A 15365-nucleotide genomic window follows, 5' to 3' on the forward strand; every position below is an offset into this window, starting at 1 on the left:
TCTGCCTGTTCCCTGCCCAGAGATGCTGCAGCTTGACTAGGAATTACATTATAAAACTCAAACTTGCACTGCCCAAGGGTTGGAATGATCTTGCTAATCAATCCATTGTTCAACACTTAATCCTCAAACAGCCCAAAGAGATGATTTATTACTGGTCTGAACCCGAAACAAGAGTACCCAAAGGGTGCACATACATCTTAGATGGGGGTTGAACAGCTATAATTAAAGATTGATGCTTAAGTAAGCAAGAGAGCACAGGGCTTTTCAAGTTTAGCACTGCTGAGCAAATAAAAGTGTCATTCCAATGACTGGCTGCAGTTAAGTAAATAAATAGACCTCAGATTATGTTTTCCACTTGTGAAAAAGAACAGCCTTAGCACATGGCTGCAGTAATTAGTGACAGATGAACTATTTTTGTCAGATCAGAAGGGACATGAACCTTTTCCCAAAGCCTGAAGCAGCCCCAGGGTGTCACTGGAGCCAGGCTGGGTTTCAGACACAGTGGGAAACTGAGGGGCCTGAAGGAACTCAGAGTGTCCAGCCACAGTGATCTGAAACACAGGTGGCATCTAAACATGTTCACAAGCTTTACACCATTAGAAAGGGCTCTCTGTTGTGTCCAGATAGAACTTAACTGAAGGAAAAACACCTCCAACCACAGTGTTCAGAGAAAAACCATGGAAAGATTTTATTACATTAAAATCTAACAGGGAAGTTAAAACTCTAAACAACTCCAATGGCATTCTACAGAATCACAGAATGGGTCAGGCTGGATGGGACCACAGTGGGGTCATCTGGTCCAACATTCTTACTCAAGCATCATCCCAGAGGACATTGAACAGGATTGTGTCCAGATCGTTCTGGAATATCTCCAGTGAGGGAGACTCCAGACCCCCTCTGAACATTCAGTTCTCATTGCTCACCCACTGCACAGAAAAGTTCTGCCTCAAGTTCAGCTGGAACTTCCCATGCACCAGTATCAATTTGATATTGATGAGGCCCCCCTTGAGAGAATGAAAACAAAAAAAATCTGCTTTATAATACCGAATATGTTAGAAACTGTAAACTACATAATCAGCATTGCCCTGCCTGCAGGATACAGACAGGATATCTGACCTGGGGGAGGCAGGGAAGGGGAATACTGGTGAGTTTAGAAATTTGACTGGATGGTATTCACAGAGTTCTGTGCTAAAAATATATTCCCATCATGCTGTTGGCCTAAAAACAAAACCACTGAAATGAGCCAGAAAAGGAGATGGTGCTCCCAAGGGGCCCTTTCCTGGGAGCACATCCACCAAGGGTTTTAGAAACATCCTCACTGCGGGGCAGGAGGTGAAACAGTACTGCATGTCCCAAAATGTGCTGTGCCCCTGAAATGAGACTTCAGTGTGGAAGGACATGGCCCTCCAGACCCTGTTTGTGTAGCACATGCTTGGCCAATGCTGTGAGCCCATGGAAAGGAGTGGGATGTGCAAGGAGCTATGACACCTTGGCAAGGAGGGCACTGGAGGTTTTCAGGTCTCACCACTTTGGCAACCAGGATGGAACAGCTCCAATTCAGCTCCTGCACACCAAGGAGTCCAACTGTCCCACACAACACTGACATTATTGAGCTGTTGCTACACAGATAATTTGTGAAACTGGCAGAATTCCAGCCCTGGTGATTCCCTCTCCTAAGCTGCAATTAAAGCTGGGCTGTCAGCCCGTGGCATTCAGAGAAATACCAGTTTACACTCCACGAAGGACAGCTACAGCTTTCACCCCTCAAATATATTTATTCATGAAATGCTCCTGCACAGTTTAAGTTTGGGGTATTAAAAATAGAAGTTCAGTGCTCCTCCTCATCCTGGACCATGAGCTGGTTCTCTGTAAAGCTCCCCTACCCCTGTTATTTTTAAATACCTAAATGACCATAAAACACAGGGGAAAACACTGATATGTGCCAGGTGCTGAAAATAAGCTTCAAACAGCCTTTGATAAACAGCAGATGAAAGAGATTCCTTTCATGGTGCTTGTGCTAGGGTAAGACTGCTGAATTTCCTGGGATTCTGGAAGGGGTCTGTATAATAAAGGAAGGCTCACTTGAGACCATCCATAAATTCCACTCTTTAACAGACTAGTTTAATATGCACACCTGTGAGAGGAGGGCAGCTGCTGGGTTCTGGCAAATCTTCTTAAATTTTCAGGTGCCATAAAATAATCCAATCATTTCATTAATAAAATGACACCAAGAAGCAGACCTTGAGGCAATAGTATTTTAAAATTTGTTACAGCAGCACACAGACCCAATTTTACCTCTATTTGAATAAAGCTCTCCAAAGTGCAGATGGGCTGTGTGAAAGGAGCAGGGGTGGGCTCCTGTAACAAGATCAGAATTTATGAGGAAAGAGGAGAGGAGACGAAGCAACAAAGTCCTGAGGACAAGGAATGCCCCATGGCCCAGGCACAGCTCTGCCCTCCAGACTCTTCTCAGCTTCTCCCACCAGAACATCTGGCTGTGGGTTTTGCCATGCCAGGGCATTTTCTCCTTCTTCAGTAAAGGCTTGTTGATAACATTAAACTGTTATTTTGTTTAAATCTTCTATATTTCAAATGTATGTGAAGCCACTTGGGTTTAAGTGACTTCTGACTTGAGGTAATACTACAGGGCATTTATCTACATTTTTGGTAGAGAAGGATAAATACCACTTGTTAGAAACAATGACAAAATTTCAGCTTTATTTTCATTTGAAACCATCAATTTATCCTGACAAGAGTTAGTAATGCTTCTATCAAAGCCTTCATTAGAAAGGGTTTCTCAAAACAAGGACAGATTTTCAAATTAAACCAGATACCCCACCTCACATGGAGAAATAAACTCCTTTATTAGGACATTATATCCATCCATCCATTTGATTCAGCTCTGCTTGCTTTCCCACGTCTAATAGGGGAAACTGATTATTTGCAGCATCCTCTTTCTTGTTTACCTCTGTCATTGTCCTGCAGGACAGGGAAAAGAATGAAAATTCTGTCCTGACAGATCAGAAAAGGGTTTTATACAATTCCTCTGACACACAAGTAGTGAGATGGAGACAACAAATATTGGGAGGGAGAGAACAGCTGCAATGCAGAAACAAGGTTGTCCATCAGTCTGGGAGGACAAATGGAAATGATGAATACACTAGCAACAAATAGAATCAGTTTTTGCTCAAAAGACAGCCAAAGTCAGCTATATAATGCTCAGCATTTGTACACCACATGAAAAATTAAATAATTTTAGGACAGCTCCACGTACTGTACACCTTCTTATTGCACTGCCAAAAAAAGAAAAAAAAAAGAGAAAAAACCACAGTACAAAAGACACTGAAGCACTGAAATGGCAAATGAGGACAAACTCTCCTCACAGCAGTTTTCACAAAGGTGAGAAACAAGTTTTATGTTTCAGCATGTTTACTCCAAGGGCTGCAGCAACACTGATGGTTTCCTGCTCCTGGCAGCAGGTTCAGGGCCTTTTCTCTTCTGGTTTTCATGATGCTTCCCGTGGTTGTGCTCCCAGACAGTGCTGTCCATGCTCTGAGCTGGTCAGGCTCTTCAGCTCCCCTCAAACCAGCAACTCTCTGCAAGAAGTGCTCCTTTTCTTCCCACTGGTCAGATCCACTGAAGACAACAGTCTCCTGCTAGGACTAGGAGGGAAAACAATCAGGTCGGATTACAAGAATCATCTGTGGAGGTGGAGAGTTCATTTCACAGCATCCTGTGGGAAACACCTTAAGATGGTCACCTTAAAATGTGACTTACAGGAAAGGCTTCTGCAGGTCTGGGGAAACTCAGAGACCTGAAGCAAGACTCTGCATCACCCTTCCAGTGTTTGACACTGACCAGATTAAACCCCTGGATCCACAGTTCCATGTTGGGCCCTTCAACTTCAAGAGAGACATTGAGGGGCTGGAACATTTCCAGAGAAGGGAACGGAGCTGGGGAAGGGTCTGGAGCACAAGTCTGAGGAGGAGCAGCTGAGGGAGCTGGGAAAGGGGCTCAGCCTGGAGAAAAGGAGGCTCAGGGGGAACCTCATGGCTCTGCACAACTCCCTGACAGGAGGGGATAGCCAGGTGGGGGTCAGGCTCTTTTCTCACGTAACAAGCAACAAAAACAAAAGGAAATGGTCTCAACTTGTGCCAGGGGGATTTAGATTGGATATTAGGAACAATTCCTTCACTGAAAGAGTTGTCAACTATTGGAACAGGCTGCCCAGGGCAGTGGTGGAGTCATCCTCTCTGGAGGTACAAAAAGTCACATAGATGTGACCCTTGGGGACATGGTTTAGTTGTGGGTTTGGCAGTGCTGGGTTCATGGTCGGACTTAACCTTAGAGGTCTTTTCCAACCTAAACAATCCTGTGGTTCTGAACCTCTCTGAAACAAGACTTTTCTTTTCTTTTCTTTTAAACAACCATCTCAGGTGTGACAAACTTCTCCAGCTCTAGTGAGTCAAACTCCATGTTTACACCCAAGTTTACAAAAGTGGATGACTCACATCTTTCCCCTCTGTTGTGCCACAGTAAAAACACCTACACGTGGTTTCTTCCACCCAGGTGAGTGACGACATCGACCCAAATTCCTAGGCACACACAGCCATGGTTTCCAAATCAAGTTTTGCCCAGTGAGATCACTCAATATTTTTATCAAATGTTGCTGAGTCATGGGATTAGTGATATTTGCAAATCTGTTGTTTCCAAACTACTATACTGATGGTGTCTTGAGAGAATTTTAACTTTCAAGCTTTCAATCCTGACCTAATGCCTGACGAGATGTGAAACATCTTTATTGGATCTTCCTGGATCTATAGAAGAATTGTAATCTCAAAGCTGCACAGTCTCTCCTGCCCCAAATGACCCAAATGCTGTTTCCAGAGAGGAGGAACAGCTGCTTTAACCCCTCTATTTTCCCACCACAAAGCACATACATTTGAACACACATCACTGGAAGCCCCTCTACAGCTTTCAATACAAGGATCATAACTGAGTAATAGACTGGAAAAACAGCAAAGAAATTATTTTTTCCCATGTGCAAACTGGGCTGGCAGAGTTTCTTTTGGCAGACAGCAAAAACACTGCAGGTATTTTTGAGACATCTAAAGGGACTCCCTTTTATAAATATTGTGTGAAGCCCCTAAAGCCTTGGAACCAAAAAGAAATCTAAGAACAACAGACAAAAGTTTTCAAACAGAGATAGGAAACACCAACTCAGTGATGTCAATGATTCAATTCTGCCAGTTTTTGAATGAAGCTGCTAAAACACAGTTTGTTTCCTTAAGGTTAAAACATATCTTTTAATACATTGTTCTGATATTTAAAAGAACCTCAAGCTCTCATGAGTGCACATCAATTAGCACCAAACACACTGACTGGGCTCTGAGGGGTTTCCATCCCTCAGATGAAAACATAACAATCCTCTGACATCCTAAAGCAGCCTTTCTGCCATGCATATCCATATTTTTGTGAAAGCAGCAAACAGGTCATTATATTGGGAATTATGATTCCTAATTCTATTCCTTCCTTATTGACTGACCTTAAAGTAAATCTAATTTACATATGGGGGAAAAAAAAGTTATTGGCACTGTCGACCTAAAGGGCTTTGACATCTGCAGGTGAAGAGATTAGATTGAAATAGCATTTTTGACTTTTTAACCACAGCTGTAGGTTATGTAGAAGTCACAAAAATCTATCGAGTGCCACTTCTGATATTTAGAAGTTTAATATCCTGAGCAGACTTTTGAGATATCTGTGTGTCCTTCAGCAAGAATTTAGATTTGAAAAATGTTACATGGTGTAAGATGCAGTGGGTGATTCCATTCTTCTGACATACAAATAAGGTTTGTAAATTGGTAAAATCAGCCATTAATGGGAAAATAAATAAACTTTACCTTTTCTAGACCCCACTTTCGCCTTGATGAAAGGCAGTGCATCCTTAAGGCTTCTCTTGTCTGCAGATTTAAATAAAAAATATTAAAATGTAAATATTTTAAAAATTAGAATATAAATATTTTCTACACCAGTTTCTCAAGGTGTAGAAAATATCCATATAATCCAGAATAAGTACCTTTCTGTCCAGAAGAGTCCCAAACAACAGGATGAAGAATCCCTAAGAAATTACAAAACCAGTTAACAAAACCAGCATAACCACAGGATATTTCTTAAGTATTTCTAGATGTCTTTTCATTAAGGAGAGATCTCATCCCCTGTGATTCACGTGAGAGCAATGCACAAAATGGGTTTATCCACCCAGGTCATGCAGGCTCTCTAGGAACATCAGGCATGGATATAACCTGTCTTAATGCTGAATATGAACTGGACTGATGTGTAACAAATCAGGACTTTCTCAACCCACTCAGTGCAGCCTGAGCCCGGAAGAGCTAAGGCAGACTGGGTGTGCAGCAGAGCATCAGCTAACACTGGGTGTTTAGGCTGAGGAGTTAATCAAAACCATGGAATCAGTTATGGAATGGAATGGTTTAGGTTGGAATTAACCTTAAAGGACATTGAGTTCCAGCCCCCTGCCATGGGCAGGGACACTTTCCACCACACCAGGTTGCTCAGAGCCCCATCCAGCCCAGTCCTGAACATTCCCAGGGATGAGGCATCCACAGCTTCTCTGGGAAACCTGTGCCAGTGTCATCTTCACTGGAAGGGAGAATTTTCTGTGTAATTGTTTATTGATAAGGATCAGACATCTTTGCAGCTATGGACATTAACTGGTGTTAATCAGAAATTAATCATGGGGTTGATTCTTTATCACACTTCAAACCAGACCAGCTTGTCCCATTACCCACCTGCACCTAAAACACCAACCTGGGATGCCTCGTGTGTACCATGGGAAAGCACCGAGTGGAAGGGAAAGCTGAGATCCTGCTTTTCACACAGCCCACCTGCTGCCAGCCCCTCTTTGAGCTGGTACTTTATGCCAGGCTCAAGGTCTGAGCATACACAGCACTCCCAGTGTCCCAGAGTTTACCTGGAAGGCGTTCAGCAGCGCAAACACGATGTGGAAGGCCAGAGAGCGGCTGTCGATGATTGTGGCTAATCCAAACCCCCACGTGAGGCCCAGCAGAGGTGTCAGAAGGGCAACGTTTTTGCTGACCCGGATCATGCTGCTCAAATCTTGGGACTTGCAGCCGTCTCCAACGGAGGATCTCCCAGTCTTCACCACAACCACGAACACCACAATGAGATTCATAACAATGATGCTCAGGGCAGGTACAACAAAGGCCAAAAGAGCTTTTGTCTCATACCAATTGAGCCAGCAGGCTCCACTCCTTAAATACCCATTTTTCGGTTCAGTAATAGCAACAGTGAGGATAGATATGACCAAGGGACACCCATACCCAATAGAGAATGCTGCAGCTAGGAAAACAGATCTTGTTACCTTAAAAAAAATAAATAATAATCCATAGAGAATCAAGAGGCCCAGGGTAAACATCCAAAAAAACAGGGCAAGATAGAAAAAGTGAAGGAAAAAAGTGGCTGCCACGCAGAGCTGGTAGTTCAGGGCTGCATTGTGCACAATGGCTGCCAGGATGAACAGGACATCAGCGACCAGAAGCGAGGCAGCGATGTTCACCAGGCAGAAGTGGCGCATGTAGGTTATCTCAGTTTTGGTGACGTGGTGCCACACCACAGCCTCAATGACCAGGCAGAACACCAGGCTGAAAATGGACAGGCCCAGGCCCACCCGTGTGAGGTAATCCAGCACCGAGCTCCGTGGGGCAGCAGGGGCCATCAGGATGGAGAAGGATCTGTGTGTGCGGCGCTGGTGGGCGCAGGCACAAACCACAGCGGTGACATTGTGGGCGCGCACCGCGCACGGCCCGGGATCCCAGCGCCGCTCGGCCGAGTGCCACCCCACGCACTGAGCCCCCGCCTGCTCCAGCTTGTTCAGCTTCTCAAAGGTGAGCAGAATGTTCTGGAGCTCCTCTGGCAGTGACACCGACAGCACCATCCCGTTCACCACAGCGGGGTCCAGCTGGTTGGTCTCTAGGACGGCTCCGAGCGTTGGAAACGCGACGCTGATGGCTTTGGAAGCCCTAGGTAACCTCAGGAACTCTTCTCCTGGAATCACCACGTGTCCAGTGATATTGTCTGTGCTATTGAACTCCATGGAGAAGTCAAAGCTCTTTCCTGAAGTGTTTCTGTGTATGCTGTAGCCTTTGGTAGCGATGAAGGGCTCCTGGATACTTTCTGACCCATTTCTTAGAAGAAGATTCTCAGCAAATGAATTCACTGAGTCCAGTAATATTGAACCAGCATTTCTGTCCTTTACAAAAGCCCAGTTGGAAATGATGGAGCTGTTCAGAATGTGGTTTGCTATCCTGCTGTAGGTCTGAAAAAAACAAGCAAAATAGAATTTATTTGTTTTATGTTAGAAGAAACTAAATATTATTCTCTTGGCAGGGCTTCCAAAAAGGCTCATTTAATTAATGAGTAATTTCTATAAAAGGAATAATCCTTTTGACAATGAATATGTTACCATGATCCATCCCAGTCAAACTCAAACATCTCATTACTAGAATTGTCCTATCCTCTTCATAACCTACATCAAAAGGTGATTGGAGAAGTAAATATAAAGCAAAAAGGACACCCTAGTTCTATTCCAGATGCTGACCCACAGTGCAGGACTTTTACACAGTGCAGATTTTTACCACCCACTCTGTATTTCTTCTCCCTCTCTCTGATTTCTGAGTTCATCAGGGAAAGATCTCAGCTGTTGTTGTACACCACATGACAACACAGCTGCAGGTCAGCACCCCCAGGGCTGCCTTCCCTACAGTGTCATACTTTAGAAATTAATTCTTCCTTGTACTGTTATCCCATGCATATAACAACACTTCCTGAAAACCTTTGCTTTTAAAGAAATTTAATTCCACAGTCTACTTTCATCATACATGAATAAGTCAAAAAGTTTTTCTGACAACAAAATATCTCATCTGGAAACTCCTTCCAGGTGATCTCCATGTGACCTGCATACAGCACTTCATTGGTCAGTGGGCATAAAGACAAAATACTTGTGGATGCTCCCTGAAGCCCAGAAGCACCTCCCAAACCAAATAAAAGTAAGTACCAGCATTTTTCCTCTAGTGACATTTGCTGATAGCAGCTGGGAAATCTTCTTTAGCAATTCCACTATATCAGCAATGTTTCCTGGGATGGCTGGTGAAGACAGGATATCTGGGATGATGCATGAAAAATCAGCTTGACAGCTCTGATTCCCAGCACCAAAATGTTTTGCTCCATCTGCAGGCTTCCCATGGCTTGGCTTTCCTCCTCCACTGTGTTCTGCAGAGCATGGGAGGAATTCACTTTGGGATATCCTCTGGAGGGAGGAAATAGATTTGAGACAATCAATGAAAAGAATGAAAATGAAGCCGCTACAACTAGGCAAGAGATGCAGAGCTGGGAGTGCAGAGAAGGTGCCAGATGAACTGAAACCCAGGACCAAAGCTCACCTGAGAGGAATATCATGGTTATACTACACACGTGAAGGAAGGAGCAAGAACTAAATGCAGTGTCTTATTCTTGAAGTGACTTGATTAAGGATCTTGCAGCAGAGGAGATTTTGTCATAAATCTTTGATTATGACACACATTGGTGTTTTTCTTTCCTCAGTTTCATCCTACTGTGTTCTTATCTTGGTTTAGATCCATGTGAGGAACACCAGCCAAGTGAACAAGGCAACTTCATTTCTGAATTATGTTTCCACACAAGAATCTCCCAAATCTATTTCCTATCACCTGATTTAAGATTGTGAAAGAACTACAGCAAAGGCTGATGAGGAGTGGCTGAGGGATCTGGGAATGTTCAGTCTGGAAAAAAGGAGGCTCGAGGGAGGTCTTATCACTTCATAACTACCTGAAATGAGGTAATAGTGAGGTGGGAGTCAGGCTCTTCTTACAGGCAACAAGTGACAGGACAAGAGGACATGGTCTCAAGACACATCAAAGGAGATTTAGATTGGACATTAGGAAAAATTTCTGGAAGGGTAGTCAGGCATTGGGACAGCCTGCCCAGGGGAGTAATGGAATCACAATCCCTGGACATGCTCCAAACAGGTGTGGAGGTGGCACTTGAGGATGTGGTTCAGCAGTGAAATGGTGGTGGCTGGGCTAATGGTTTCACTCAATGATCTTAGAGGCCTTTTCACACCTAAACAATTCTTTGATTCCATGTAGTCAGAGCCTATTATCAAAGTATTCTGTGTTGTAGGATCCTATCTCCCTTTGCTCAAGACTGAAAGCACATGGAAGGAGGGTCTGTCTTTGCAAGAAGTTACAAGCACATGCCAAAGTAGGTGCACAACAGCAACCTCACCTGAAAAAGGGACTGAACATCCAGGTTTGCACAAGCATCTGACAACATGTGCCACTTTCTGTCTTCACAGACAAAACTTGTCTCCCCGTGGAAGGAGGGAGAGCAAGGCTGAATACAGATTGCTCCATTGTCTTGGCAAGGAACAAGATTTATACAGATATCTGGAAAATAAACCAAGCAGACACTCTTACAAGGTCAAAGACAGCATACCATGGTCCATGATTGAGCATCAGGGGTGTAAAGTATTGATAACTGATAACATCTCACAAAGCATTAACCAAGGCACTGTACCTTGCTCATCACCAGTCTTTGATTTGTTACGGAGAACCTGAAAAATAAGAAGTGGAACAATGAGTGAATGTTTATGTAAATAAGTAAGATGACTCCTTGGTACAAACCAGAAGGGGTTTCAAGAAGAAAATAGTCCTTTTGAGGTCCAGAGCTTGTGGCCCTTTGCTCATACAGACCAACTGAGAACTCTCTACTTAAAGTCTGCCTCTTTATATGAAGCCTTCAGTTGGACCCTGCTACTGAAGTGACACTCTGAGCTCATGCACAGGATCTCAGATGAGAAAGTTGCTTAAGATGAGGGTGGTGAGACACTGGCACAGGCTGTCCAGAGAGGCTGTGGTTGTCCCATTCCTGGAAATGGTCATTTGATGGGAATTTGAGCTGGTCTAGTGAAACTTACCCCGGGAGTGGTGTGTGGCGCAGCCAGGAAGAAGTGTGCAGCCCAAAGGAGCAGGCAGTGGATTACCCTCACATCCATCACCACTCATTTGCTGATTTCCTCCTGGAAGAAAGAAGTTAAAGAAGTTTAAACATCTCTGTTTCCACTTTTTGAAAACTGTCTGATTACTTACTAGCAAAAAAGTAGCAAAACCTATGCCAGAGACTGTCCTTACTGGGCTTGCAAGGTGATTTTCAGGCATTCATCATTTGTTACCTTTACTGAGAATGACTTGTGAATCTTTTCTTTAAAAAAAAAAAAAAAAAAAAAAAAAAAGGTTCAACATTAAAAGTCACTGCATTAATAATTTACTGTAAACTGCAAGCTGGAAGCTTATTAAAGCAGTTCAGCCTGTGGGTCCCTTTTGAAGTGATTTAAGACAGGCTCATCTCCACTGAGTTCAATGCTCTGCTCTCCCTGGGCAGCTCCTGCCATGTGAGTAGGAAACGTGGGCACTCAGGACCCAGAAATCAAAATATGATAAACAAGAGCCAGAGGGAAGAGTTATTTCCTTTGCAGAGGGATTCAGACTTCTATTCCCTCCATGACATTTCCCACAGTCATTAATAAAAGCTAAACATCCTGGGATGCAACTTGTTACAGGCATATTTGTTGGAGAAAAATAATCCAGCAAAGGGAATGAAGGAAAAACAATGTGATACATCAAATCTGATGATTAGATGTTAGACATGTCCAAGGCAAAAGCAACAGCTGCTGTGGGTTCAGAAGAATTGAGACATTAGCACCACTGAGATCTTCTATCACCACAAGCATAAGTAGATTAACTTAATTTTAAAAAATCAAAAATAAAATACATAAAAGTCAATGAGCTAAATCACTAAAGCAAGAAGCAAATGCACAGTGGCAAAACAGGACAACAGCTGGATCTCAAGAGAAGGCAACATGAAAAACCTCATGAAATTACCATGCCTTTAGAGGAGCCCCTCAGTTTTTTCCCCCTGACATGTACTGATCAGCACAGATGATGCTGATCAGAAGCAGAAGGAGTCCTGCACTGGGAGAGCAGAGATGTGTTTTCCCAGGCAGAGGCTCCAGGCTCTCCCATCTGACAGCATCAAAGGCCCAGGCACCCAGCTGGCTGCCCCTTTCATCTGTGATGTTTGTCCACTGTGTTATGTTTTTAGATCTGGAGGTTTATTACTTAATCATGAAATTACCATAAAAGTAAGAGTTCAACTAATGCACTGAATTTCTAAGGTAGTGCTTAAGGAGAACCTCATGCCAGTCTCTGAATTCAGCTGTTAATATGAAAAGCATTTTCTGGGTTAAAAGCTAGCAGCCACTAGCTCTTCTAAGGAAATAAAATGGATCAGGAGTATTGAAGCAGAATATTCAGATTAATTTTACCAAAGAAGGGGGGGTGGCTGGGAAACACCTGCAGGTTTGGGGTGAAAGGCTGCACTGAACTCTTTTCTCATTTCTGCAGTCATTAAATGCTTATTGTGAGCTCAGAACCCTAATTCCATTTCACAGCTCGGAATCCTTGAGCTCACCATTAATTAATTCACATTCATTTTGTATTTAATCATAGGTGCAACTCCACCTAGGGCTGTTACCTGTGAGTGAGGCAAAAATCTGGGACATCTCCAAGTATCTCAGTCTCACCAAGACATTGGCCCCTGCCAGCAGTGAAACAACTGAGCTCGCTCAGCTGCATTGTTTGACTCATCTTGGAAACCACCCAGTCCCAGCACTGCAACAACCTGCCAAGGCAACCCCTGTGCAGCTGGAGAAACTTGGGGCAAAACAAGTAACACAGCAACAAGTCACTGTTACTTTAGGAAAAAACATGGGTGTAGTGACACTGGGCCACATGAAAGCATAAACAGAGAGAGGATGATTTATCTCTTATCATAAACCATCTACCGCCAATAACCCGTCTTTGTAAGAAGCTGTAAGCCTGATACTCCTCTGTTCCAGAGGTTTCTGTTCCATCAGGACACAGATAGATAAGCAGCTGAGGTGCCAATACCCTCTCATGGGAAAAGGACTTTCTAGTAAGGGGACACATCCACACCCAGCTCAGGAGATTGTCACCATCTGATGATCCTCCTTCTCCAGTTCATTTCAAAGCCCTCAACAGAAGTGAAAGAGCAAGGAGAGAGTGGATGGGCAGTGGTTGCAGAGAGCAAAGGTCTCTTAAAAAAGCAAAAAAAAAAAAAAACCACAAAAAGTACTGATCATGAATTTAAAAATTAATCCCTATGTTGGTTAATGCTCACAGCCTTCCGTTCAAATCCCTTACTCTCTGTCTCCTGTTGGTATAAAATTGAAGTACTTTGTAAAATTCTACAGAACTATCCTCCTTTCCTCTATCCCAAGCACATTCTTGATTTTAACTACTGGCAGGATGCACTGCCCAGCAATCTGGCCCCACATGGGCACAGCAAACAGAGGGATCTGTCCAAACAATGACAACTATGAGAGTTACACCCCCCCAGTGCTGGACCCAAACTCTCTGCTTAAAGGGCCCTTCATCACCTGAGTTACCTCTCTCCCCTCTCCACTACTCCAGAAAACAAACTAAAGTTAACTTTATAGGGAAAGGTGTCTTGCACAAAAAAATTACAAGCATATTTTTTACCAAAATAAGATTTATACCAACCTTGCAACAATTTGCTAGAGAAATATATTTTCCCAAATGCTACAAACTTGCAACTTTAACTTTTATTTGAAGTATTAAACCCATTATTATAGAACCTGATCTATCGGTTTTAGGGCTTGAATGCCCACGTGGCTTGCTTAAAACTCAAAAAATCACCATAACATGATAACCTGATATTGCTACCCAGCAAGTTAAGGCTCGACCAGGAAACTTTAGTGTTCACATAGTCACCCAAGGATAAAAAGTAAAGCTCTTGATTATTTAGAATGGTGTTAGTTGCACTTTTAAAGGAATCACAGCTGGAAAGTGTAGCTTTAAGTGAAGCAAGGTCTAAGAGGAGAGTAATCTTTATATAAAGTCATAAGAAAACTGCAAATTTTCTTAAAATTGACAACACTGATTAAAGACCAATTACAAAACTACTGGAGAAAAAAAAAAGGTTAATTAAAATATCTAGTTATTTTCACAGATGTAAAGAGAATATAAAACTAAGGAAAGAAGTGCCAAGTAAAGACAGCCTTAGCAATTAAATGTATTTTAGATTATGAATGAACCAATTTCACAGACCACTGGTAATTCTCCAGCAGCTCTGGAATAATGCTGTTCTGTGGAAGTACTCACCGTTTTCAGAAGTCTGGGGAACACTGTGAGCCAAGTTAACCCAGCCAGGGTTCCCCAAGGTCTCATATGTGACTGTCTAACCACTCATCTGCTGCCATCCTGCCCCAGTCTCACTCTCAGTCTTACCCAGCCCTGCCTGGGTGCTCCGATTCACTTGGAGTTTTCCCATGAAGAAATAATGTTGGGCAGCAGCTGCTTCCTTCCTTGCCCGACTGGATTAAGGCTGAGGAACCTGCAGATGAAGGTGTTACTGCAAAATGACAAAACACGTTACAAACACGCCCACAAACCTGCCGGATCTCCACCTGTGCCAGGAGTCCACAGGGATGAGTCACACCTGTGGGGTTGGTGCAGGCAGCAGCTTCTGCCCTCCTGTATTTCATAGAATTATGGAATGGTTTGGTTTGGAAGAGGCCTTAAAGACCACCCAGTTCCAACCCCCTGCCATGGGCAGGGACACCTTCCACTGTCCCAGGTTCCTTTAAGCCCCTTCCAACCTGTTCTTGAACACTTCCAGGGATGGGGCATCCTCAACTTCTCTGAACAATCTCATAAAGACCTCAAAACATTAATGATCAAAATCTAGTCAAGAGCACACTACTGGCAGCATCTTGGGCAGCTAAAAAGCTCAATAGGCAAATAATAACCTTTTCTTCAGGGCTATCCCATCATAAAGGGTGACAGTTATCTGCTGAACCTTGTGCCACAGTCACTGTTGGTTCTCTAAATATCACCTCACCTCCGAGAGCCAGATTTCCAATAGCCAGAAATTTACACCAAGTAGTTTATCACTACAGAAGAGCAATTCCTAACACTCCTTCACAAAGGACTGACTTGGAAGACCTCAGGTCACTAAGTTTTCTTTCTACATTCCTGCAGTGTGTTAGTCAGGAGCTTATATGTTTCCTGTCATTTTGTCTGCTGTCACAACTCCATCCAGTCCTCAGTAACAGGCATATCTCCAGTTCTAACCTAAAGATAGGTATTATTTACTGTTTTGCTTTGATACAGCCAGCCTCACATCAGCATCAAGTAGGAATTCAGCCAGGC

At 43.4% G+C, this 15365-nt stretch overlaps 1 protein-coding gene and 1 long non-coding RNA gene across 2 annotated transcripts in view; one reads left to right on the forward strand and one right to left on the reverse strand.

The window, feature by feature from the left end:
- Positions 1-15365, forward strand: part of LOC310906932 — a 226187-nt gene that overhangs the window by 8776 nt on the left and 202046 nt on the right. The gene's annotated exons all lie outside the window — the stretch shown is intronic.
- On the reverse strand, positions 2620-12777 carry ADGRF4 (adhesion G protein-coupled receptor F4). The gene is made up of 9 exons (XM_083857863.1): positions 12695-12777; positions 11030-11131; positions 10630-10666; positions 10339-10499; positions 9092-9343; positions 6989-8353; positions 6077-6118; positions 5896-5960; positions 2620-3656 (listed from the first exon to the last, which is right to left on the reverse strand). Exons 2-9 carry the CDS (start codon positions 11105-11107, stop codon positions 3581-3583), a joined length of 2076 nt encoding a protein of 691 aa, XP_083713989.1. The 5' UTR covers positions 11108-11131; positions 12695-12777; the 3' UTR covers positions 2620-3580.

This window comes from Zosterops lateralis (genome assembly GCF_965231275.1).
Source record: "Zosterops lateralis genome assembly, chromosome: 3".
NCBI classification, from domain to species: Eukaryota; Metazoa; Chordata; class Aves; order Passeriformes; family Zosteropidae; genus Zosterops; species Zosterops lateralis.

What these genes read in the sequence shown, in the direction of transcription:
- ADGRF4 (XM_083857863.1), bottom strand. Translation starts at nt 11,107, where the DNA reads ATGGATGTGAGGGTAATCCACTGCCTGCTCCTTTGGGCTGCACACTTC. An exon ending in ATGTTCAGTCCCTTTTTCAG is followed by an intron (nt 9,344 to 10,338) that starts GTGAGGTTGCTG and finishes TCCTCCCTCCAG; the next exon opens with AGGATATCCCAAAGTGAATT. An exon ending in TCACTAGAGGAAAAATGCTG is followed by an intron (nt 8,354 to 9,091) that starts GTACTTACTTTT and finishes TGTTTTTTTCAG; the next exon opens with ACCTACAGCAGGATAGCAAA.